Source organism: Panulirus ornatus, chromosome 37 (assembly GCF_036320965.1).
Source record: "Panulirus ornatus isolate Po-2019 chromosome 37, ASM3632096v1, whole genome shotgun sequence".
NCBI classification, from domain to species: Eukaryota; Metazoa; Arthropoda; class Malacostraca; order Decapoda; family Palinuridae; genus Panulirus; species Panulirus ornatus.
Window position 1 is genome coordinate 20,483,294 of NC_092260.1, and position 26,405 is coordinate 20,509,698.

The 26,405-nt window shown below is 41.6% G+C and overlaps 1 protein-coding gene across 6 annotated transcripts in view; it reads left to right on the plus strand.

Moving 5' to 3' along the window:
• The window catches only part of LOC139760563 (kin of IRRE-like protein 1), a 422,115-nt gene that overhangs the window by 305,177 nt on the left and 90,533 nt on the right, over positions 1 to 26,405 (plus strand). For all 6 annotated transcript variants that reach the window (XM_071683908.1, XM_071683912.1, XM_071683910.1 and 3 more), the window contains 5 exons: positions 11,719 to 11,919; positions 15,757 to 16,053; positions 18,008 to 18,138; positions 20,242 to 20,401; positions 24,189 to 24,373. In XM_071683908.1, coding sequence (XP_071540009.1) covers positions 11,719 to 11,919; positions 15,757 to 16,053; positions 18,008 to 18,138; positions 20,242 to 20,401; positions 24,189 to 24,373 — 974 coding nt within the window. The remainder of the gene's footprint in view (positions 1 to 11,718; positions 11,920 to 15,756; positions 16,054 to 18,007; positions 18,139 to 20,241; positions 20,402 to 24,188; positions 24,374 to 26,405) is intronic.

Consider the following 26,405-nt stretch of genomic DNA (forward strand, 5'->3'; position numbering starts at 1 on the left):
ATTACCTGTAGCTTTTTCGAAGAGAAAAAAAAAAAGATTCGTAGGTAAATGGAATGGCAAATATGCTTTTGGGAAAGAATTAAAAGCGGACTCAAAATGCAACGCTGTGGGAACTTTAAAATTTATTTCCATCTTTTTCCTACATTATTCAAGCAACATTCTCACCATTTCTCTTCTATATTTTCTTCTTCATATATTCTTTTTTTCGTACCATGACTGGTCTCTCTCTCTCTCTCTCTCTCTCTCTCTCTCTCTCTCTCTCTCTCTCTCTCTCTCTCTCTCTCTCTCTCTCTCTTTCAGAGGAATCCTGCTGGGGAGATAAATATCCATTTCGTTTGACGTTCCGTTTTAAAGTGCCAGGCTGTGTTGCAAGGCGTTTAACGGGCACACACAACACCAACCCTCCCCTTGGTTGTACCGCTCGTTGGATGTCTTCGATGGGTTACCTCGTCGTGAGCGTGATTGGTTACAAGGGCACTGGGAAACCAGTCTCTCTCTCTCTCTCTCTCTCTCTCTCTCTCTCTCTCTCTCTCTCTCTCTCTCTCTCTCTCTCTCTCTCTCTCCTGCGGCTTGAGGGGGGGGAAACGTCGTTCTGAGCAGTGACGAAAGGCGTGGATGCATGAGGATCCTTCGCTAAATAGCACGTACTCGAACGAATGCCGGAGAGAGAGAGAGAGAGAGAGAGAGAGAGAGAGAGAGAGAGAGAGAGAGAGAGAGAGAGAGAGAGAGACATAGCCTCCTCATCCCGAGGACGATATTTTATAATCTCTCTCTGTGGAAACGGAGGTATAAACTATTCCCAGCTTTGGCTGTTTACAGTAAAACCGCTTTGCATACGAACGTAAAAAAATTATTCCGAGTCAAAAAAAAAAGAAAAAAATAGAATAGTATTAAAACCCCCACTACGTATTGTGTCCACACGACTGACTCTCTCTCTCTCTCTCTCTCTCTCTCTCTCTCTCTCTCTCTCTCTCTCTCTCTCTCTCTCGCTCTGCATTAATATTTTACTCCATCCTCCATGTCTTAAGGGGGTGAAGGGGTGGGACAACAACACCCCTCCCCCCATGTGAAATGGGTGTCTCCTATTGTCTTCTCCACGACCCACCTTCTCATTTTCATTGTTGTCAAAAAAATGGGATGAAACAACAGAACCCCCCCCCCAAAAAAAAAAAAAAAATGAATAAGTAAATAAATAAATGGATAAGAATAAGATAAAAGATATACTTAATCCATGAAAATGATCAGCTTTTACAGATACGATGCGAGTAAAGTAGTCGAAGGATTTCAAGAAGACTTCATGGTGGAGGGGAGCTGTTCCTGTTTTGTGTCGTTAGTGGGTAAGAGATGCTCAGAGGTGAGACTGGTGTTGTCTGCGGCTTTGAGATTGTGTATTTGTCCTCGGGGAGACGAGGTCTACTGGCTTTGGTCTGGCCGATTGACTTATGGGAAAGAAAATGAAAGAGATAGATACGAAGGAAGATAAGAATGGAGATAGATAGATTGGTGGATAGATAGAGTGACAGATAGGTAAGTAGAGTGAGAGATCGATTGATGAGTAGATGGATAGAGTGATAGATTAGATGAATAGACAGATAGATGGAGAGAGAGAGATGGATGGATAGATGTGTTGGAAGAGGGCGAGAGTCTCATATTGATACACAGACAGAGTCGGAGACTGAGAGAGAGAGAGAGAGAGAGAGAGAGAGAGAGAGAGAGAGAGAGAGAGAGAGAGAAACTCAAAGACCCAAAGCGATGTAGAGTCAGAAAGAATTCAAAAAAATAGGAGAGAGAGAGAGAGAGAGAGAGAGAGAGAGAGAGAGAGAGAGAGAGAGAGAGAGAGAGAGAGAAACTCAAAGACCCAAAGCGATGTAGAGTCAGAAAGAATTCAAAAAAATAGGAGAGATAGAGAGAGAGAGAGAGAGAGAGAGAGAGAGAGAGAGAGAGAGAGAGAGAGAGAGAGAGAGAAACTCAAAGACCCAAAGCGATGTAGAGTCAGAAAGAATTCAAAAAAATAGGAGAGAGAGAGAGAGAGAGAGAGAGAGAGAGAGAGAGAGAGAGAGAGAGAGAGAGAGAGAGAGAGAGAGAGAGCGTCCAAAAAATTGCATTCTCGTAAACTTTGTAATTCTGATGACTGTATCACTCGGCCTTTTGTGCATTCCGGCAACTGCAGAGAATAGAACATACATTGTAATCCAAATTTGCGCAAAAATAAAGTCATGCCGAATTTTGAAAACGTGTGGAGGCTGGACGAAACTTTAATGACTTTACTGGGAAGATTATGTATATATCTTTATTTCTTTTTTTTTTGAAGATTTAATTCTAGGATGAGTTGTTCTTTGAGTATTCAGAGGGAAATGATTTAAGTGATGCTCGAGGATCGTGAGAAACATGGACAGGATTGACAGCGAAATGGATGGGCAACCCAGGGATAGTAGATCTACATCTGTTGATATATATATAATATATATATATATATATATATATATATATATATATATATATATATATATATATATATATATGCTGGTACACACAAGTCTGTTTGTGTTGGATGTTGGAACTTTGTCATAATTATAGTTATCGACTGAAATCTTGTTCATGTAATTCGTAAATCTTGTATGATAATTGTCTTGATCTATTAATGCTTAAACTTTACAACAGAGTTGCTCGTTAAAACATTTTGCGACTATATTGTTCAATTCTTCTTCGTGATGTGTCATTTCTATAATTTGTTACTGATGTGTGACCACTAGTCATATTCATATACAATATGTGTGTGTGTGTGTGTGTGTGTGTGTGTGTGTGTGTGTGTGTGTGTGTGTGTGTGTGACAGATTACGACAGATATACCAACAACAGCGCCTCCTCCTCCTCAGCGGCAGCTTGGGGAACTACCATGGGACCGTTGAGAGAGTCAAGCCGAAGTGGCATCCATGAATTGCATGATTCTTTTATGGCCAAGATCCGATTTGGCCAACCGTGTTCCCGTAATATATTGAACCACCAGACACTTCTTATCCCAGAGCTGGTAAGATCGGGGGGAAACCAGTTCCCATTTTCAAGATGGCAGAGAGTTAGGAGAATGGGGAGATGCTTGACCCCCCACCCTACCATCGTCTACAGTGTGTGTGTGTGTGTGTGTTCATTGTACGTTGGTCGGGAATGATGTGTCCTCAGCCACCAGGAAAGAAACTCGGGAGGAAAACGTGCTCAGCCGAAGACGAGGTTGCCTCGTCGTGAAATCTGTCACAAATCCTTCCCGAAAGTTTTGCCGGATTGGATGAAGGTTCCGGTACCGAGGATAGACCATACTGGGGAGGAGGATCGGAACCTCTCTCTCCTTAGGCATAAACCTAAAAGCAATACCGACGAAAAAAAAAAAAGCGAACAAGAGGAGAAATCCATGATTGGACTGAGGTCCCGAAACACTGCAGGGGGTTGAAATGCCAAGCTCAGACCGTACCATCTTATGGTTTTGTTCCTGTGGGCAAAACGAAGAAAAGGAAAAAGCTCAGGTTTCGAAAAAATATTGGAAAGTGAGAAAATGACACTTGTCATTTGACTGTCATGCTTTTACCTCTCTTTTTTGTAGAAGACGTAGGATTGATGTCAACCAATGGCTTGATAAGGGTTGAACTTCTAAGGATGTAACACTAAACGTGTACATCTGAAGCAGAAACATCGCGGACGTACAGTGATCGGAAACAGGAAATTCATCGGAGATCTTGATCATTGTGTGACTAGATGGGAAAATGATTTTGCAACAGGGAAAAAAGTGGGTCGGGATGATGACACGCTGGTGTTTACAAGAGCAGTAAAGAATCACTTGGTGACCCTCAGCGACCACTACTCTCCCGCCCTTCCTCCATCCTGGCACACTTGGTTGGAAGCTGTTGGAGAGGAGATTAATTGAAGTGGTGGTGGTGGAGGGGGTTGGGGCGACTCACTTGCGCCATCTCTTAGATTAAAAAGGGTCGCACGTTGGTAATCTCACTTGACGGTCGTTTTGGCACCAAGCAGAGAGAAGAAGCACTTTTTACCACACAGATATTGCCAAATTTCCTGGGAAAAAAATGTAAATACCCGCAACTATAACATGTTTATATGAATATACACACACACACACACACACACATATATATATATATATATATATGTGCATTCAAAATGTCAGGGTTTATGATGCACTGGAAAAAAAAAAGAAGAGTATTGATCCTCATTCAGAGCCTCATTCATGAAGCTCAGAAATATTTTTTTGGATATGTCCTCATCAGCGCTTGACACTTGCGGCAGATGTATTGACCAATTAGGAAATCATGGCTTGAGTTCACATCAGGCACATTCAATATCTGCCATTTGAATGTGTGACGAGCGTTGTCGCGTACGACTGTGGTAATTCGTGCATGGAACTCTTTAACTTTAGTTTTCTGTCGTGTGCGAGTCACTCCGGGGTAATGATACTGCCCTGCCAAACGAGTGGGTGGCGGCAGACTCTCGCCTTCCCTTCCACAACACTGCAGATCAAAAGGGGAAAAAAATAGTGAGAGAGAGAGAGGAAACGAAGAGCTGGAGTGAAGGGTATGCCGTTCGTATTTGATGCTATTCATCAATCCACAAGCTCATGTCCACACACACACACACACACACACACACACACACACACACACACACACACACACACACACACACACATATATATATATATAGATATAGATATAGATATGTATGATTTTGAGCGATTATTAAGTCTTTCACTCCAACTCGATACACTAGATCGATACATATGCAGTATATCATTAAGAATTCTGCTTTGTTTGTCCTACGTCTGACGTGATATTCAACAACATTATTTTTGCATAAGCCCGAGATACATCATATCAAAATAAGCATAAAGTCTTTGATAAGTGGCATAACAGAAAAAAAAATAATATGGCAAACCGGCAATCTGATAACAATAGATTCTTAAACGAGATGATCAACATAGTAAAAAAAAATAACAAAAGAAAAAAGAAAACAGTCAGGTGGTTGGTTGGTGAGGTTGGGCCCCTGGCCACCATTAGTGGTACGTCCCCCGCTCACCCTCCACACACACACACACACACACACACACACACACACACACACACTCGTTACCCACAGTAATCAGTATAACTCGGTGTCGGTGCTCGGCTGTGGGCCTCTCTGGGTCTCCCACCTCCTGCTCTTGAAGTTCTCGGAGGGTAATCACCGGCCAACGCTGAAGACGGCGATGACGAAAACACATTCATTTCTCTGGCGCTCCCGCGTTCTTACGTATAGATTGGCAGCGGGTTGCTCCTCCCACGGACTCTTGGGGAGCAGGATGCATCAGATGATGAGGGTGTAACGTGTTGACACCCAGTGAGGGACGAGGAGACGAGAGAGAGAGAGAGAGAGAGAGAGAGAGAGAGAGAGAGAGAGAGAGAGAGAGAGAGAGAGATGAAAAAAGATGATTATGTGTTTGGAGGTGTCGTATGCAAATAAGATGAAGGTGTTGCCATTTACTTTCTCTTCATGTTGCAGGGCTGGGAGAGAGAGAGAGAGAGAGAGAGAGAGAGAGAGAGAGAGAGAGAGAGAGAGAGAGAGTGCAAGCAGGAGTCATGGTAATTGAGTAAGTGGTTTGCCTGAAAAAAAAAAAAAAGGACTGTACGAATATAAGAGAGAAGGGGAAAATGAGGAGAGGGGAATACGAGGAAATGATATTGGGAGAGGCACCATATTGTGAAGGGGCGCCACGTCGGGAGAGGCACCATGTCATGAGAGGCATCATATTGTGAGAGGCACCGTGTCATGAGAGGCATCATGTTGTGAGAGGCACCGTGTTGTGAGAGGCACCTTGTCATGAGAGGCATCATGTTGTGAGAGGCACCGTGTCATGAGAGGCATCTTGTTGTGAGAGGCACCGTGTCATGAGAGGCACCATGGTGTGAGAAGCACCTTGTTATGAGAGGCACCGTGGCGTGAGGGACACCGTGGCAAATTTGCTGATTATAAGGCAAATACTCTTTTCAAAAACCTCATCCTCTTGTACGTCTCAGGGTTGGATTCCCACCAGTGAATTACCGGAATAATCACACCTACGCCAGGATAATATGGGCGTCTGCTGAGTGAGGAATAAATCCGGGTGAAATTATTGCCACTTGAGGGAATGAATTTCCTTTTAATTCTTAATTATCGAGAGAACTCGTAAATCATGGCGGAGAGTTGTCATTTACATGCTGCTGTTAAAGTTGAAGATTATTAATAATCCCGCGATTATATTATTACCTCCTCAACCCACCACCACCGCCCGCATCCCTTTGCGTCATTGGTAGAAGAGTTTTAACTTGCGTCGATCCTTGAAATTATTTGGTTTAACGCAATTTACGTACGTGAGTATCGAACTGAAGATGTACAGTGTGTTGATACCTTTTTGAGAACTAGATTTGCCTAAAATGCAGTAATCCAGTAATCATTACCTTATTTCATTTTCTTTTTTTTTCGTACAACAAGTCATGATACTGAAGAGCTACTGGTAATCATGGACTCAGTAAGAACTTCATATAACACACTAATACCTTTCTATGACTGTCTGGCGAGCCTTTGAACACCGCTTCACAGATCTAAAGAACTTTACGTGGGGGAGTGAAGAAAAAAGATATAGAAAAAAAAAATCTTTTTAACCCCCGCCATGCGTAAGAGCTCTGCCATTTCTAGCTTGAGGGAGGTGAAGAAACTGACGACTTCAGAGGTTATTGTTACCTCTGGACGAACGCACGATGGACGAACGCACGGCCTAAAATTCCATCATGAAGGAGTCGAGAAGGAAGTAAGTTAGGCGGGCGGGCAAGCCAGGGTTGGTCTCCAGGGTCGCTGGCTATCTTAATGGCTGGGTTTTGTTAGAGAGACGATTACTGTCGGCCGAGGGGCGACGACCCTAAGGCAAGAAACCGTCGGCGGTGCTTATAATGATTGAGGGAAGGGAACGAGGGCGGTGTGGGTTGTCTGCCCCTCCCGGGTGGAGAGAGAGAGAGAGAGAGAGAGAGAGAGAGAGAGAGAGAGAGAGAATAAAAAGAGTCACCGGGTGCAATTTAATGAAGTTTGAACGAGAGCAAAGGGATCCGTTAATGCTGTTTCAAGGGGATTAGGAAAAGGATAAGCGGGTCACTGGATAGAGTCAGAAAGGATCAGAATGAGAAATAAAAGGGATCACTGGTCATAGCTACAGGGGTCAGGATAATAAGTACAGATGGGTCACTGAATGGAATTGAATTGGGTCAAAAGGTAGGGGGGGGAGGGATCAAAGGAGTAAATGAATGCCATTCAAAACGTGGTCAGAAAGATAGCCAGCAAAGTGAATGCATTTTGATGGGATCGAAGACAGAAAGAAGAAGTCAGATGAGGTATTAGATAGTGATGCCACTCGAGGCCAATGAAGACGTCACTGGAGTTCGGTAAGAAACCTTGAAAGAAAAGAAGTAGGTCACTGGATTGTGCCGAATGGACCAGTAGGTATGGTGTTATAGAGGTGATACATCGAGGTTCACTACATATTGTATTACCGGTATGGTGTATAGAAATGATACATCGAGGTTCACTACATATTATATTACCGATATGGTGTATAGAGATGATACATCGAGGTTCACTACATAATGTATTACCATGATATGCGACTTCGGAGAAAAAAAACTGATCTTATTATGCTGGAACGTCGCTCAGTACTGGATGAAAAAGATCACTGGATGTAGTGAAACTATTTCCCACATTTTTATGACGGGCTGGAAAAAAGACGCAGTTTTGTGTTCCTTTCTAATTCCGAGTGAGAAGGGTCGCCGAGTGGATGAGTTTGGTGTCACTCGGTCAAAAAAAGAATCAAAACCTGATTTCGTTTGTATACGGAGCTGTCAACCGGTCGCCGCTACTTTATAGAACTCCATAAAGCTTCCTGTTTGCTTCCACGTTTCATTATGTGTGGTTAGAGTCAACATCCTTCACGTCTTCGTGTATGGATGATCAAGGTTATGGAATTTCGGTCATTTATCACGGAAAACTGTACGCGTCTACCCAGACGTCTTGCCTAGTACCTTGTGTTACCATCCCTGCTCCTCTTCCTCTTGATCCTTCTCCTTTTATCATACTCTCTCTCTCTCTCTCTCTCTCTCTCTCTCTCTCTCTCTCTCTCTCTCTCTCTCTCTCTCTCTCTCTCTCTCTCTCTCAATGCATGTATGTCCATCTCCTCCCCCTGCTCCTGTATGCTTCCCTTTCCCTCTTCACCCCTCCCGGCGATCGGTGATGGCTGCGCCCTACCACTGACATAACAGCCTTTCCCCCTCGCTCCCCTAAACCTTTGTGGAATCGTGTGAGCTCGTGTGGCAACACCCCGGGACTCCCTCCTACTTCATATTTCCCTTTAATCAGGCTGGTAATCAAAAGGTAACTGATGATCTTCCTGGAGTTCGTCATCTAGCACTGGCTGGCAGATGGTAGAGAGAGAAATGCTTGGATTTCCCTGGACCCAGGGCGCAGTGCAGACCAAACTCTAAAGCCAGCAATGGATCTGATCTCGCGCTGTATTTAATAGCATTCCCCCATGGTTCAGTCCAGATGGATTTGCCTCGCATCAAAACAATTGGCGTCGTTAAAGTCTAACCACCTCACCACCCACCACCCCCACAACAACGGAGCAAAATTTTCCGTGACTCACTGGGCTTTGTGTAGCCTTAAGATCAAAGGGTCGTCCTGACCCTACCCATTTGGCAGACCTCTCTTCTTCTTCCTCCTCCTCCTCCTCACCCGCAGTCGTTCATCTACCGTGGTTCAACAGCACCAGCACGGTAGGTTGATATCACCTTGAGAGCGAATTTCAGTGCCAGCTCCGCCATGCTGCAAGACGTGGTGGTGGTTGATGGCTGGAGCAAGCTTCCTCACCTCAATGCACGTCAGCCTGGTAGTTTCTGCCGTCAGGTTTTTATCGTGGCATATCATCATGTCGGTGGGGGGGAAGGAACGTCGTGTCAAGATCGATACACATGGCCATCAAAAGCCTCGGAGCCTGGACTGTGCAATGGGATATGAAAACGTACATCATCGGGTTAAAGCTTGAAACCTGTCATTACTTTAGAAACGAGAACATTGAAAATCTAAAACGCTAGACTTCAGCCTGAGGTGACTTTTGTGAAATTGTCTCGTTGACGGGAGTCTAGGTCACCACCTCGATAGGAAATGAGAAACTAGTGGGGGAAAAAAAAGGAGAATATAATTCCCTCGGGAATGATGATGAAAATCCATTAGAGAGGAAACTCGTCTCCCTCATGAAATGTAGTTGGAAACTCGTCTCCCAGGAATAATTGTGAAGACTTTTTTTCCCCTCACTAGCAGTAGTAAGAACCTCCCTCCATAAGAGCCTTTAGAGAAATGCCACACATAGCGACACAAGGGAGGAACTCACTCCCCCTCAGGGTTCAAAACAGTGTGAAACCGTTCACTTTGAGACGCTGGTGAGGAACTTATTTTTTGTATCTTAGGAACATACGTATATAGAGAGAGCATCAGTCCGAGGAACATATACGGAACGCCTCTCTCAAGGACAAAGATCGTTTACAAGGAACGATTTCTTCAGGAACACTCACTATGCACCGCCACCATTATCAGGGAACACCTAACTCGTAAATACTCACGAGTGCATCTCCGCCAGGAACAAGGAAGAGCTTCCTCAGACACACCCACCGAGCATCCATCTCCGCTCCACGCATGGAACACCTCCCTCAGAAACACTCTTTGAGCAACTTTACCCCGAAAGAGGAACAGGTCCTTCCTGAATACACACCGTAAGGATCTTCACCAGGAACAAGGAACACACCACTCTCATAAACATTCCATGAGCGCCTTCACCAGGAGCAAGGAACACCTCCCCAAAATACACACACCCAGCGAGCAAGTACCTTCACTGGGAGGCAAGGAGCACTTCCCTTAGGCTGCAGGTCCAGCACACAGCAGCCAAAACGATGCTCCTGGAAACCCCCCGTAAAGCCTCGCCCTTCCCTGCACGTAAGACTAATTAATGAAGTGCGGTCGGGTTCAGAACAAGGAGATAATTAAGAATTAGCCTCACTACTGGCGGCTTTGAATAATGGAACACCTGCTTAACATTAGCCATCCCCCCCCCCTCTCCTCTCTCCTCTCCCCTCTCTCCTCCACCCCCAACACAACCGACACCCCCCCCCCCCCTTAATCCACAGCCCCACACACCCTCAACGAAACTTTTCGGGAATGACAATAAAGCAAGAGACTAAATGCAATAACTTCGTCTCCTTCGCGTTTCTCACATCTTGTACCGCGACGTGTCAGAGGAGTGGGAAAATTTCACGTTCTATCCCAAAGGATTATGGAGATGAATTAAGTTGATATTATTTGAACATAAACAGTTTTGATAATCTCCTCTCTGTTTACGGACTTAAACTGAACTCTTTGCATACATATTCCCCCTCGTTATTTGAAATGCAATGCGGCGAATTTCCTCTTTTGTCACAGTTATGTAAATTTAACAGACAACTCATTTGGAAAGTTTTGACTTAAATTCGGACCTTAATGGTATACACAAACCATGTATGGAATTCTAAATGAAGAGGCCACAACTAAACAGGCGGAGGCAAGGAGATAGCGTGAGGAGAATGTGCGTGAACGAAGAAATAGAGAGAGAGAGAGAGAGAGAGAGAGAGAGAGAGAGAGAGAGAGAGAGAGAGAGAGAGAGAGAGAGAGCACAAAATGAAAGCACATGAAGTGTAAGGGTGACCAAAGTTATATACACCCATGGCGAGGCCGTCTGCTGAATTAATTGAGGATCTCTCAACCTCCCTACCTAGCCAGCCTCATCTCGTAGACTCGACATAGATCATCTGCTCTCTCGTGGAATGAGTTTGTTGTTTTGGCAGTTATGGTATAAGCAGTGAGAACTCATTCCAGAGTTTAGTGGCCCGTGTCAGTAAAGGGATATTCCCTCCCACCCTATACGTGTGTGACGCTATTTTCAGTTTAGGTTAGTTCCTTTGTTTACAGTGAGTGAGTGATGGACAGGTGGATAGGACAGACAGACAGACAGAGAGACAGACAGATAAAGAATGAGAGAAAAGAGAGAGCGACTGCCATGAGATGTGGTCGTGAGGCTGTGTTTGAGGGAGACAGACAGACAGAGAGAAGTCTTAATGCAACCTCTCCAGGCAGGAAAGACAAGCATATACAAAGCAAATGAAAAGGAAAAAATGTGCATACGACGGAGAAAGTGCTTGCTATTATCATCATTAGTAGAAGAAGTGGTACTGGTGGCAGTAGTAGTAGTAGTAGTAGTAGTAGTAGCTTTTATTATTATTATATTAATCATTATTATTACCATTATCATTATTATTATTATTATTATTATTATTATTATTATTATTATTATTATTATTATTATTATTATTATCATTATTGTTATTATCATTATTACTGTTATTATCATTGTTATTATTATCATTATTATTATGATTATTATTATTATTATTATTGTTGTTATCATTGTTATTATTATCATTATCATCATCCCAAATTAACACTAAACAAAGAATAGAATACGTTCTAAACAGGTTACATAAAACATTACTCGAGTACACTCTTGGTCACCACCAAGTTCAATGTCATTTCACTTCATTGTAGAATTATCATTCTTTCCTTTCCCCTGGAACAGGTCGGCCGCCGCCCAAGCTGACGTGGTGGGCGGTGCACAAGGAGGTGCGCGGGGAAGTGACCCAGGGCACGAACGAGGTGATTAGCACCCTGACGGTTCCTTCCCTCCAACGCCACCACCTCCACCAGTCCTTCATCTGCCAGGCGAGCAACGCCGAGCTGGCTGTGCCCGTCACTGCGGCCGTCACCATCGACATGACCCGTGAGTTGACCTTCGCGCGTGCGCACGTGAGAGAGAGAGAGAGAGAGAGAGAGAGAGAGAGAGAGAGAGAGAGAGAGAGAGAGAGAGAGAGAGAGAGAGAGAGGATTATCTATCTATCTATCTATCTATCTACTATCTATAGCACCCTTAAAGGCCAAAGTGTCCTATCGGAAAGCAGTACTGTAACCCGCGCCCAGACACCTCTAGTCCCTCTTGCTACGCAGTGATTCACCATTTATTCGTGTTGGTAACTGGGGTGGGAGTGTGGTGGGAGGAAGGTAGGCGAGGTGAGGGGGGGTCTTCTCAAAGGAAAGGTCATTTGCAGTGATGAGCGTGTGAAACGATGTGAACTTTCTCACTAATGGTCATTCGCCAAAAAGTGAGTGAGTTTTCGCAAAGTCTCAGGAGAGGAGTAGTGAGGTACAAGTTTTAATTGCAAAGGATGACATTAACTTCAAGTTTTAATTAAAGTCTTCGAACTTCCCAACAAATAGGACACGGAAAACTGTTTGGCCCAAATGCTTGCATATCAATGATGTGTACAGGACAGTGTTCTGTGTGAGTTTGTGTATGTCTGCATTAATGTATGTGTTCGGTCAAGATACTGTCATTATGGACTTATTACATTTATTTACATTCAAAAGAACGAAAAAAAGAACTCGTTTGCGTTTACATAAATCGTACTGGATGTCGACTTGCTTTATACATTTCACGAAATAGAATAGAAATATCGTTATGAGTGAAGCTTTTAGGATGAAATTAGCGTACCCATTTTGATGATGTTCATTATGGCTAACTTACATATTCATTGATGAATGATTTACTTATAGATAAGACAACAGTGAGTCTATTGTGTTATGTACACGATCAAGACATTGCCGCGGAAAAATATCATTTTTATGTCTCTTGTTGTCAGCTTATTGTCTGTCATTAACACATTTGTTAAGAAGATTAGTTCATGTAATTTGTACAGAGCAACTTTTCCCTACAACTGTGAGGCTTGAATTAAGAAAGAACGGTGTCATTTATTCTTAATTGATTATTTTAATATGCAATTAATTTTTTCTTTAGATATGTGAATATTCTGCTTTCTAACATTTAGGCAAAATCCAATTTACATTTTTCAAGTTGATGTGCAGATTATTTTTGCTTTTTACATGAAGTAACACGGAAGTAGTCCACAGAAGTTATTCAAAGATGTTAAGGTTATTTTCCTGGTATACTATGTCTGCCAACAGCAAAATTTGCTTAAAACTTGGCGAAAATCAGCTTCGGCTAGTCTCCCTTACAGAGCTGAAAAATCGATTATATATCTAAGACAAAACTTTTAAATGGAGGATTTAAGTACTTACACTGTTTAAGCTAATTGTATTTTAGTTCTAGGGTATTAGAAGGGTATTAGAATATATAAACATACGTTATGTATAAGTGTATCAATATATATATAGTCTTTTGTTGTATTTACTCCGTCTATTTTCGTAACTCGAAACAAAGGATGGAGAACGAAAATGTGTCGTGCCAACACTCGGTAAAAGATGCTGGGAAAAAAAAAAAAAACCACTCACCTGTTTAAGGCATTTTGTGGAAACTTGAAAATTGTTCCCCCCCTTAATACACAAGCTTAGTCAATATGGAATGTAGGGGTTTGAAAATGCCCGAGAGAAACGCCCAACAGCAAAAGTGCATCATAATGATGAAACCTCTCGTAATACTGTCAAACTCTGGCGGTATTAGCCCCTTCCTCTGGGCTCACAATACAGTTGTTTGCTTAACCATTACCGGTTCCTTGTGTACTTAGTGGAAAACCTTCGAGATCAAAGCTGAGTGGATTCTGTAAGATTCTGCCTGAGAGAGAGAGAGAGAGAGAGAGAGAGAGAGAGAGAGAGAGAGAGAGAGAGAGAGAGAGAGAGAGAGAGAGGAGAGAGAGACGCACCTCTTGGCTCAAACATTTGTGAAGTCTTTTGTCTGAGGTCTCGAATGCTTCTGTTTCATGAATTTTGCTTTTAAGATGCGAGTTTCATGTATCGCTCTGGCTCTGCTGCACGTTGGAAATTAAGGTGAATACATCATTACTCTATTTATTGATGTTCAACTGTCCAGCTCCACAAGTGGGATTCGTAGAGTATTAAAGAGATTTGTTAGAATGCTTCCATGTCTCGTTGTACATCTCGGGAGTCAAAGACGTCGATACAGATACCCAAACAATGAGGTCACGTTTCATCCAATGAGGGGTAAAGTTACCCCTCTCCATGAAACCCTTGTTAGTTAGGTAATCACAGTGACAATCCAAGATTTCATATACGAGGCTTTTCATGCGAACAATCCACAAGATCATGTCCAAAGTCCTGATCTAATTTCGAAGCATCGAAATGAGGCCATTGCATTACGGAAACACACTACTTAAAGCACCCATACGCTTAGAGAGAGAGAGAGAGAGAGAGAGAGAGAGAGAGAGAGAGAGAGAGAGAGAGAGAGAGAGAGAGAGGCAAACACACACACACACACACACACACACACACACCCGACGTGTGTCAGCAATGAATGGCACACCAGAGAACGGCCCGTCATTGTGAAGGGGGCCGATAGAATGTAAGGCTTGTTTCCTTCGGTCGCCAGCAGTCTTTCCATACGTATGTTTATGAATAAATAAAGTAATGTAATTCTGGAAATCCCGTTATATAACGTCTGATTTCTGAACATCTATAGACGCATCTTGAATTTTAACATATATCATCGTTATCATTTTAACATTTGTCATTGTTATTGTACTTCACTTTTAAAGCATAGTAAATTTTACTCTCATACGGAAAAAAGGAATATTAATTGCAGGCGTTTCTGTTGAGGAAATGCATTTTCTAATGGCAGAAAAATATTTATACATTCGACATGTATCTCACAGAAAGGGAAAGTATTACTATTCCGGCTTTGCATACTGATGAAAAGTATGTGTTGATATAAAATAACTTGCCTTCAGTTGCATAAAAAGTTTATGGAATTTTGCAAGGGGAGTTCAATGGATGCTTAATGAGGAGGTGTGTGCCTTGTTAATTAGGACTGCAGGTGTCACTGGTAAGGAAATTAACTTATTGTCAACAGAGAATTCCTTGAATCATTAACGAAAACATGTGTTTATTACCTACGGGAGCTGCGCAATCTGTTATCATACATAGATGTATCATGAATCAAAATCTATTCATAATAAGAGTGAGAGCTAACTCCATCAGCTTTCATAGACCTACCAAATATGATGAAATGATGCAAAAAGAAAATGATAGGAAAGGCAAAGCGGGAGTAAAGTGGGAGCAATAGAATGAGGATATTAAAGACTGACTCGGAATGGTGAGATGACAAGTATGGAAGGAAGTAAAAGTCCCGCACAAACACTTATTTTTCTGTGCATTTCCTTTACATATATATATATATATATGTCATGTCTTTTTTTTTCCTATGCTCATCAAAAGTATCTACGTTTAAATCCACCGTAAAAATGATCAGATATTCCACATGTAACTTCATTCAGCACATTTACATCCAACAACCTCTCCTTTGCACGCCATTCAGTCGGCACATAATCCAATAATGTCTATTAACCCCCATTTCCACTCACCCACGTAAACACATCCATCCACCTTTTTTCAAACAACGTATCGTCGATCACCATTCCATATCAGCACCACAGTTCCGCCGTTTTCTTTTTTCTTACATTTTTTTTTTTCTCGTGTATACCAAAAGCCCTCCACAACATCCCTCACACACAGTAGGCAACCCCCATCACTCTTTCTCCAGTCTCAGACGTAGTAGGCGAACCCACCTTGAACCCACCTCTCCTTCCCACAGTGCCGCCCATGTCCATCAACCTCATGGGCGTCGATGGGCCGATCTCTGCGGGCGTGGGGGTGACGATGGTGTGCGTGGTGGTGGGCGCGCGTCCTCCTCCCACTGTCAGCTGGTGGCTGGACGGGCGGCCTCTCAAGTCCACCGGGGAGAGACTTCGAGACAACAACAACGTCACCGAGAGTCAGGTCGTGGTCGTGGCCACGCCCGAAGACCAAGGGCGGTACCTCTCCTGCAGGGCCGAGACGCCTGGGCTGCTCCAGTCCTCGCTGGAGGATGGCACAAAGCTTGTCGTACACTGTGAGTGTTGGAGGGAGAAAGACTCACACTCTTCATATATTATTCGATAGTCTGCTGACAGTATATTAGATATTCTGCTAACAGTATGTTAGATATTCTGCTAACAGTATATTGGACATTCTGCTAACAGTGTATTAGATATTCTGCTAACAGTATATTAGATATTCTGCAAACAGTATATTAGATATTCTGCTAACAATATATTAGATATTCTACCAACAGTATATTAGATATTCTGCAAACAGTACATTAGATATTCTTCTGACAGTATAATAGATATTCTTCTGACAGTATATCAGATATTCTTCTAAGAGTATATTAGATATTCTGCTAACAGTATATTAGATATTCTGCCAACAGTATATTACATATTCTGCTAACAGTATATTAGATATTCTGCCAACAGTATATTAGATATTCTGCAAACAGTATATTAGATATTCTGCTAACAGTATATTAGATATTCTTCTGACAGTATATCAGATATTCTTCTAAGAGTATGTTAGATATTCTGCTAACAATATGTTAGATATTATTCTAAGAGTATATTAGATATTCTTCTAAGAGTATATTAGATATTCTTCAAAGAGTATAATAGATATTCTTCTAACAGTATATCAGATATTTTTCTAACAGTATATTAGATATTTTTCTAACTATATTAGATATTCTTCTAACAGTATGTTAGATATTCTTCTAACAGTATATTAGATATTCTGCTAACAGTAAAAAAAAAGATAACGTTTTCTAACTTTTTAGAGAGACAGAAAAAAAACAGTAGTGCTTTTTGATACAGCATTGCCTGTAGCAGTGATGACTGTAGATATAATTACATTACCACTAGGAGTTAATTAGTGTTAGGAATAGTATTTTCCTTTTTCATATATTCTTTCTAGCAGGACTAAGAGTGGTATGGTTGGCACAAACATTATTGTCAATGTAACGTTTTAGATAGCGAGCAAGATATGATCATCCGAGTCAAGAGAATTTTCTCTTTTTTTTACGACGTAGATTACTCATGATAGGTATTCAATCTCTTATGATCTATCCTCTCTTTTTTCGTATAGATTACCTCAACTTCGTCGTGTCATCCATCATTTCTGTTATACTTTTAATATATCTCTTATATACGTGATATGTGACTTTTCCTAATTTCTCCTTACCTCTCAAGTTTCATATATTTATATGTATATATAAATATATATATATATATATATATATATATATATATATATATATATATATATATATATATATATATATATATATATATATATATATATATCACTTCTCACATCTCTGTCCATGATATGGTCTAGATTTCCTTCGTTTGTCTCTCGTATTATTTCTGACCATGTCATTGACCTTCTTAACTCCGTCCTGGTCTCATCATTCCATTTCTGTCCACTGTCCTGCAAATTCCTCTCCTGACACACGTCTTCAGCCACGTAAGGGTACAGTACACTTCTACCTCGTCTTCTTATTCAGTTTACACTCAGGATGATCTCTTCAATTTTTCAAAACGATATGTGGTGATACATAATGACCATACTTCTCTAAACTCTACTACTTATGAACTGCTGGCATTAGATATTCACTAACAATGTGGTTGAATTTGAAAGGAGAAATTTCTCATTGTCATAGAGAATATACACGAATTATTCTGACAGTGGAATATAGCAGACACTGGCACCGTCTTATTCCATAAACCCGTCATCAAACCTCACGAAATACAGACTCTTAAGTAATGATTCAGTATTGTTTTGCTTCATCTTCCTTAATTACAACAGCCTTCAGCACTTAGTTACTTGACAAAGTAGAAGGATAATCAATATACATCCTGCCGCTCACTCTTCCCTCAATCCTACCTTTTTATACGTCCTATTTTTCCCTTATAGAAGGACTGCGTCTATAACTCCTCCCTCTTGCTCTCTCTCTCCCCCTCTTCCATCAGACGTGCCGGAGGTATACATCACCCTGGACCCAAGGCTTGAGCTGCACGACATCAGGGAGGGGATGGACGTCTTCTTCACCTGTTCCGTCACGGCCGTCCCGGATCCCACAGCCGTCCACTGGTACCACAATGTGAGTACAGCTGCAACATATGGCGGCATACCTCCCTCCTCCCACCCAGCCAGTGGCACCACCACAGCTTTGGTCTCTCCCTCTCTCTCTTGGGAGTCCGGGTGACAAAGCATCCATTTTTCTTTCTTAGGCGTAGCCCTCAACCGTGACAATAGTAAGTGTGGTAAACAACTCCTTTACCTCTTCAGCAAACTGGTAGATATATTAATAATGAGACAATTGCTTCGGCTGAAGTCTTATAACCGAAATGAGTATCGAAGCAGACTTATATTTATCATAATCGTCTATATTGTTTTAACCTATGTATTGCAAGGTGAATAAGAGTTTCAGCATTCCTTCAGTTATCAGATATTGCATTAATGACATCAGAAGTAGCGATTTGTTTTGTCGGAACTGCCCATCAGAAATGTTGAATGTACTCTTTCGTTGACAACAAAACCATACTGGATATTAATTCTTTTTTTTTAATTACAACCAGAAGACATAAATAGAATGTTAGGCCCTGATTTACATTCGTAGAAAAATGTCGAATGTTCTCTTTGATTTTGGAATACAGCCCCTCATGTCCGCTTATCGATATTTTCATCCCGTTTATCATGCAAATGTATGCACGTCAGTTTTTAAAAAGCACTCAGAGACATGATGAGATAATTATCATTCATGAAATACGGCTTCACCATACTGCAGGATCCCCTGGGAATGTGGCCGATGTTAAAAACCCCCCAAGTGAGGCTCGGTGAATGGTTTAGGCTGAAGAGCATTTTCTCTGATGCGAAATTAAAGCTTTTGTTCAGACTGTAATTACGACGTTGAATATGAAATTTGTCCTTTTTAGGTTTTCAGTTTAATGGAAGGATATATATGTATATATATATATATATATATATATATATATATATATATATATATATCTAGGTTTTTTTTCATCACGTTTAGCAAAGACGTTTTGACACGAGAATTACGATCTCTGATGACATACAAACATTTCTTCAGTTTTAGATGATGGAAAATAACATATATGATTTCAGTTCTTTTTTTTTTTCTCTTTTCTTTGACTTAAACTTACTAAACGGTGACGTAAGATCGGGGAAACGTAGCATGGTAATAGTACATTCCTAGCGTAATCATTTTACATCGACCATTCATATCATACGGCATATAAATTTTGCCTTTTTATCAAGTTACCATTTCCAAAGTTTAAAAAGGGATGGTCATCAAAAAATCTTCTCCCTTGGACTCTTATTAACGCTGGCGGAAGTGGTTGCTCCAGGACGTGCGAGAACATACTGCTTTCACAACAGGCGCCTGCAACCAGGGTGGAAAATCTCTGCTTACCTGCTGACGACAGCCCAAAACAAGCTTCACTGTCCTCTTGTTTTCCCCGATTCGTGTTCGATTCTCCACCGTCGCTTACGATTACCGGAGGTTCTTGCCGTTCCTCCATACATATCTGGGTTCACTTGCTCATCTACTGGTATCAGAGACGCTTCCTAGTGAGCGTATGTAGGAGAGAGATGTCCATAGAAAAAGAGGTCCTTTAACCTGGGATGGTAAGTGAGGAAAGGATGCGTTGCGAAACCTATAGGAAGTACTTGGTATGTAGCGGGGCAGTTGATCGGCTGGCTGAGGGTGGGCCCTCCGTATCCACCCAAATCAGTAAGAGAAACCGATGGTGAATCTCTCCACCATTGGTGACCCACAGTCGCTAGGAGCACTACTGCTGGTGTTGGTGGTTTGTGGTTTTCTCACAAGAGCAACGGTAGAGTAGGAGAGCTGTGGAGTTGATGTGGTTGTCATCATTACCTCTGGCGCCAGCAGGTTTCTTTGTCGACCAGCTGCTTTGTAGACTCCCTTTGTCAAGTCTACCGAAGCTTACCTTGGTGTAAGTGTGTGCTGAATACAATAGATAAATCTAGAAATGGTTAGAAATAGTAGTAGCGATGATCTAGAGCTAACGCTAGTAAGTTTTCAACGCAATAGTGCATAGATGACCCCACATGAATTAGATTCATAATGTATAGGATTCAACATTTCTTCAGCGAACGCACCAGTATGCAGCGAACGCACCTGTAATATTTTTCTTTTTTTGTGTCTTGGTGGCAGGAGAACCACCTGCGGGCCAACAGCACGGGCGGAGTGATCGTGGCCAACATGAGCCTTGTGCTGCAGAAGGTGGATCGCTACTCCTCCGGCGGCTACACCTGCAGGGCTACCAACAACGAGGGCCAGGGCGTCTCCAGACCCATCGTACTCGACGTCAAGTGTGAGTCTCAGACACCGATGTTGTTTTCTTGATTACTCCCTTGCTTCCACAGAGAGAGAGAGAGAGAGAGAGAGAGAGAGAGAGAGAGATTAGCACGTCTTTAATACTGATATCATCGTCATTCTCATCATCTAAGTTTTGAATGAACCATTCTACTATACCTGTAATTTTTTTTTTTCGACTCTCTTACTAGAGATTGATCCTTTCTTTGTCGTCATTATTAGTCTGCCATCAAAGGCCAATATCCAGTCCATTGTCGATATTTTTAGAATTTTAAAAGCATTATTATTTTTTTTTTTTTTTTCGTTATCGTTTTTCATGTCTGTTCATGATTCACCGACCATGCAGCTTCTCAATGAGAATCGAAGTTCAAGTTCAAGGAAAAGAATTTTGACCGGGTTCTTATGATCAACTCTTCATCGTGGAAATCAATAATTGGCATCAGAGTCATATTATCCCATGGTTATATTCACCTTTCTTGTGCTGAAGTCAGCAGTCATTCGAAAATCTATCCTCCACTCATGACTCCATCAAACAATAGCATTTTCGTGAAGAAATCATAAGAGTCGAGAGAGAGAGAGAGAGAGAGAGAGAGAGAGAGAGAGAGAGAGAGAGAGAGAGAGAGAGAGAGAGAACATTACCTTCAGAAAGAAATATAAGACAAACCATTTAAAAAAAAAAATGGGGGGGGGGGAAACTTCAAAATGAATTCTTTCTTGCGGATGCTCTGTGTGCGCGTGTCGCATTTTTCTTCAACAATAACTTTTGCACACTGGGATTCTTCAAACTTTCCACTTGGTCATGCTTCTGGGCCGCAATATTAAATACCTCACATTCCTTGCCCGGCCAATACCGCCTAGCGCAACACTGAGACGCTCCGCGCCTGTGGGGCCGAATCTTGACTGGCTCATATGTTCTCCCAGCTGCCCCGCAAATCTCATAATGCATTGGCATGAAGAAGAAGAAGAAGAAGAAGAAACACTCTGTTCATGAGTTTAATATCATGGCAGGAGAATTTTCATGACCCCGCTTGATTCAGTTATTTGAATAATATTTGGTGTTTTTCTTACTTCATGAATTATTATTTTAGGTCCTGCATTTTATATATACTTCTTTCTTGAATGTCTCTAGTATCTTGAAAACACTATCAGCGTCTGAAAAGCTGATTCTCTTTTGTTCGTTACTGTGTTTCATGTTCATGGTGTTCAATATACTGACATAATTCCATGTGTCGCTGAACACACACAGCCTCATGTGGGGGGCTAGGCTTTACCGTCGAAAATATTTCGAATAAACCAAAACTGCCAGCGTTGGTCATGTTCATATTTCAAAATACCGAGAGACTTGCACAGCATCTGTCCCACTGGGAATCTATGTCTGTATCTTTCGTTGCATAGCACATGGGAAGGACTGAGACGTGACCGTAAGAATTCATACAACGAAATAGCTAACATTACGATACTAGAACTTTATCATTCTGGTTGGGTTAGGCTGAAGTATGATAGGTTAGTTTAGGTTAGGTTAGGTTAGGTTAGGTTAGGTTTATTTGGGATGAATTACGTTAGGGTTTGGTTTGGGGTAAGTTATGTTAGGTTAGGTTAGGTTTACTTGGGATGAATTGCGTTAGGTTTGGTTTGGGGTAAGTTAGGTTAGGCTAGGTTGTTAGGTTTACTTGGGATGAATTACGTTAGATTTGGTTTGGGGTAAGTTAAGTTAGATTAGGGTACGGTAGGTAAGGATGTCAAATAATGGAAACGAATGATAAAAATGATCAGCATTCAAATAACATTAGGTTTGTTATTGGGTTATTTGGGCTTTAGTTATGAGAACTGTCGTATGCATGCCAGGGTGACAACGGCAGGTTAGTGAACCAACACTTGCAAAATCTTGAACAACTTCATCAGGTATTGAAGATAATTCTGAGACCACACTAATACCATACACAATCTCGCTGCATATAAAGCCATTATAGTAACAGGTAAAGAAGCAGGTACTTCTTTGATGTTCCAAAAAAATGCACTCGTGGACGTGAATGTTGCTGAAATAGAAAAAAAACAAGTTGCATAGAAAGGAATTTAGAAACAAAGTTTTTTCAAGATGTCTAACGCCCGCTGGTATAGCGTATTTCACAAAAAAAAAAACAATGTTGCGATTCTGAATGCGAGATAAGCATTTATCTTTAACATAAGAAGATTTATGCTACCTTTTGCTCCGTCTGCTGGACTTGGAATCTTGGAAAACCCTCTAAAGCACCATTTTGAAATAGAGATAAGTATCAGCAATTTTCTCCCTAGTTCTTAAGAAAAGTGAGCGGAATGCATATTTGAAATTGTTTCCTTAAGCGGTCATATATCACAATAAGTTTTCTGGAGCGAACTTGAGAACTGCGAAAAGAAATCTTGATTCAATTATATGAATTGTTGCAGTTTTCAGAGCTCGAGAATATATAAGCGAAAAAAATATGAACTTATGAAAAGAAGTTTTAACTTATGCAGAAAGTTGCACCATTGCGAATACGCTTCAGCAGGAGTATTATTTCAGCCATCACATAAGAGTGTCATCACAGCAAGAAAACTGAGTTAATACGTCATGAATTTTAATGTGAGAATTAGGGAGCCTAAGTCAGCTACCAGGTTCTTCGTCGTCGTCAGAGCTTGATGAGAGAGAGAGAGACACAGACCTTATTCCCTGATAGATTGATGTCCTGTGGTGACCCCTTCCTGATTTGAGCAGGTTTTTAGTCCAAATTTTTGTCTTTTGTGTATTCTGATATAATTTTTCCTTTTCCGCTTCTGTGATTTTTACTGTCACTCCTGTAGGACTTCACTAACCATACACGACTTAGTCGCTTGTCGTGTCCATGCGAGTGGTTCATTCCCGCGTCCTTGTTCATCCGTCTTGTTCCATGATTTTCTCCATATCGAACAAAAAAGTTAGCTCCGGTGTTCCACGTCCAAAATTCCCTTCTCTCTCTCTCTCTCTCTCTCTCTCTCTCTCTCTCTCTCTCTCTCTCTCTCTCTCTCTCTCTCTCTCTCTCTCTCTCTCCATATGCCTTGTATCCCATATATTACAAAGAATTCCTGGTATTCAACTCCACGTATTGTATACCCATTCCCTCCCTTATCCTCCTTGTCCACTCGAGCATCGTCTTCATAATTCCCACATCCTCGAAGGAATCGCCACCATCGAACCCTTATAGTCGTAAGGATCCTCTTTCTCTCACACTATCCCACGTATTCCATTCCTTGATCCCTTTTCACCACAATCATCCCTTGGCCAATGTAATGGCCAAATGAGTCTTGCATTCCCGTGTCTGCTCAGACTTCGTGTATGTCTGAATGATTTATGTGAAGCAGCTCCAGAGAGACACGTTCTCAGTGTTCCTCAGTGTGAAAGTTAATATCATCCAGTTCGTTCACACACCGTTGGACGCTGGTATGAAAGACTGAGATATAAGCCTTTATCTAGCAATATAGTACGTTGTTCAAATACACCTCATCTCTCAACCTTTTTCTCCTCTTCTTGTCATTAATTACTCTTGCCATTATTTTTTTTTCCATGTTATTCTCTATCTCAAAGAGTCAATCCTTCCGCTCGAAGCCAAATGCAGAACCTGACCAACTCAACCACTTCACTGCCTTACCTCTGGCCTTCTTCACAGATGAATGTCTCATGTTTTAACATACTGCTTGGTATCTCTTTCCTCCATATTGAAACTAAACACCCTTGAGTTGTCCAGAGATTTTCCATTCTCGAGTCTCACTATGTGTTCCTTCCTCCCTTCCAGACTCGCCCGTGTGTCGGCCGGAGCAGCGATGGGTGTATGGCATAGCGCGTCATGAGATGGTTCACGTCTCGTGTGAAGTAGACGCCCACCCGAAGCACGTCACCTTCGCCTGGGTGTTCAACAACTCCGTCGAGGCCACGGACATACCGGAAGCCCACATAACCAACAATCTGACGCTCAGTACGGTAAGGACCAGCTGTGACCAGAGTTGTACCTTGGGATTATGAAAGATCTGGGGGAAAAGGATGGGAAGGGGACTCCCCCATCAGGTAACCTTTGGGAATGTGAAAGTCTCGCATTACGCGAGGTGCCTGAAAATCAAGAGTTCTAATACATGCAAAGATCAGAACTTGAGAGGGAGATTTCCTCCCCATTTTTTTTTTTTTAAGGAAGAAGTCGACGACTCTCATCTCCAGAATGGACTAGGGTCTATCTAATACTACTGAGGTGACAGTCGAAGACTAGCGCACATTAGTAAACGTTTGGGATGTATTGGACTAAACTCGTGCGCGTTGTTCTCTATTTTCATTCTTCTCTTTTTTCACCATAGAAATGAAAACCTGACACGTACTGGAAGGGGTAGGTCGGCGCAGGTTCCCAGAGATGACGTGAAATAGGGTTAGATAGACGGGAGAGATATGGTCGAATGAGAATAAGAGAGGTGGATACTAAGCTACATGGGTAGAGGAACTGATGGGTTAGAGTGAACGAACGAGGTAGAGATTGAAATAGATAGGGATAGGAATAGAGATGAGAGAGACAGGGAGGAGTTGTAAGAAGGGGTAAAAGATATAGGGAGAACAAAAGAGGTAGAGATTGAAATAGATAGGGATAGAAATAGAGATGAGAGAGACTGGGAGGAGTTGTAAGAAGGGGTAAAAGATATAGGGAGAACAAAAGAGGTAGAGATTGAAATAGATAGGGATAGAAATAGAGATGAGAGAGACCGAGGGTTGAGTTGTAAGAAGAGATAGACTCTATCTTATCTCCCTCGTCGCCCAGCACTCGGCTCTTCTTTTCTGGAAATACAAATTAGATTATTTCTTCAACTTCTCCGCTCGGCCCTTCCACTCTGGCTTCCTCTTATGCTCATTTGATTCGCCTTCATCCCTCGGTGTATTACATTGTCCTTGTCCTTGATATATTTTTTTTGGAACTATTTTTCTTTAGATTTGATTTATCTTAACAGCCGCAGTCTTTAGCTTATCAAAATCTTATCATTATTTTCCTCTGAAATCTCATTTTTCTCTCTGTTAAATCACCAGTTCCTTTTACTCAACGTTGAGTGTTTTTGAGTGTCATTCGTTGATTTCGTTTGATACGAAAACAAGATCGACAGTTAAAGCTTTCCTCATAGTCCTTTATAAGCTTAGTTCGTAAGCTGTATGGTTCTCTTAATTCCCTCTGACGGCGAGGAACTTCTGAAGTTCTAAAGCTTCAACTTGATTATGGAAAATCAAGTTAAGAAGCCATCCCGGATCCTCCAGAATCTAGGGAACCAAATCAGCATTATTGACGAGCCATTAGCTAAATCGAGTTTGCTCATGGATATCAAGTTAATCCAGATCATAAGCGAATATTACCCAAATCTTCATTGTTCGAGGATATTCGTCAGATCTTGTCCATTAGTGGAACTTTATCTCATATTTTCAAATCCGCCATCAAAAGTATATTCATTTCTATCCGGTAATTGGGGTAGGGTAGTTAGATACTTTTGAGTCCAGATTTTGTTGAGTATTTGTCTATCAATCATTCTCTCTCTCTCTCTCTCTCTCTCTCTCTCTCTCTCTCTCTCTCTCTCTCTCTCTCTCTCTCTCTCTCTCTCTCTCTCTCTCTCTCCCTCTCTCTCTCTCGCTCTCTCTCTCTCTCTCTCTCTCTCTCTCTCTCTCTCTCTCTCTCTCTCTCTCTCCCTCTCTCTCTCTCTCTCTCTCTCTCTCTCTCTCTCTCTCTCTCTCTCTCTCTCTCTCTCTCTCTCTCTCTCTCTCTCTATATATATATATATATATATATATATATATATATATATATATATATATATATATATACGTTAAATTTTTGATATATTACGTTTTTCTCATTCGTTCACTGTAGGTTCTCCTTGTCCATTACTGATTCGTTAGAAATACTTTCAGATTGTAATACCATTTCTTAAAACCTATTCCTCAGAATCCGTGACTCCACCGCCTCATTCTTTTACGAACTCTCTTCCATTGGCCT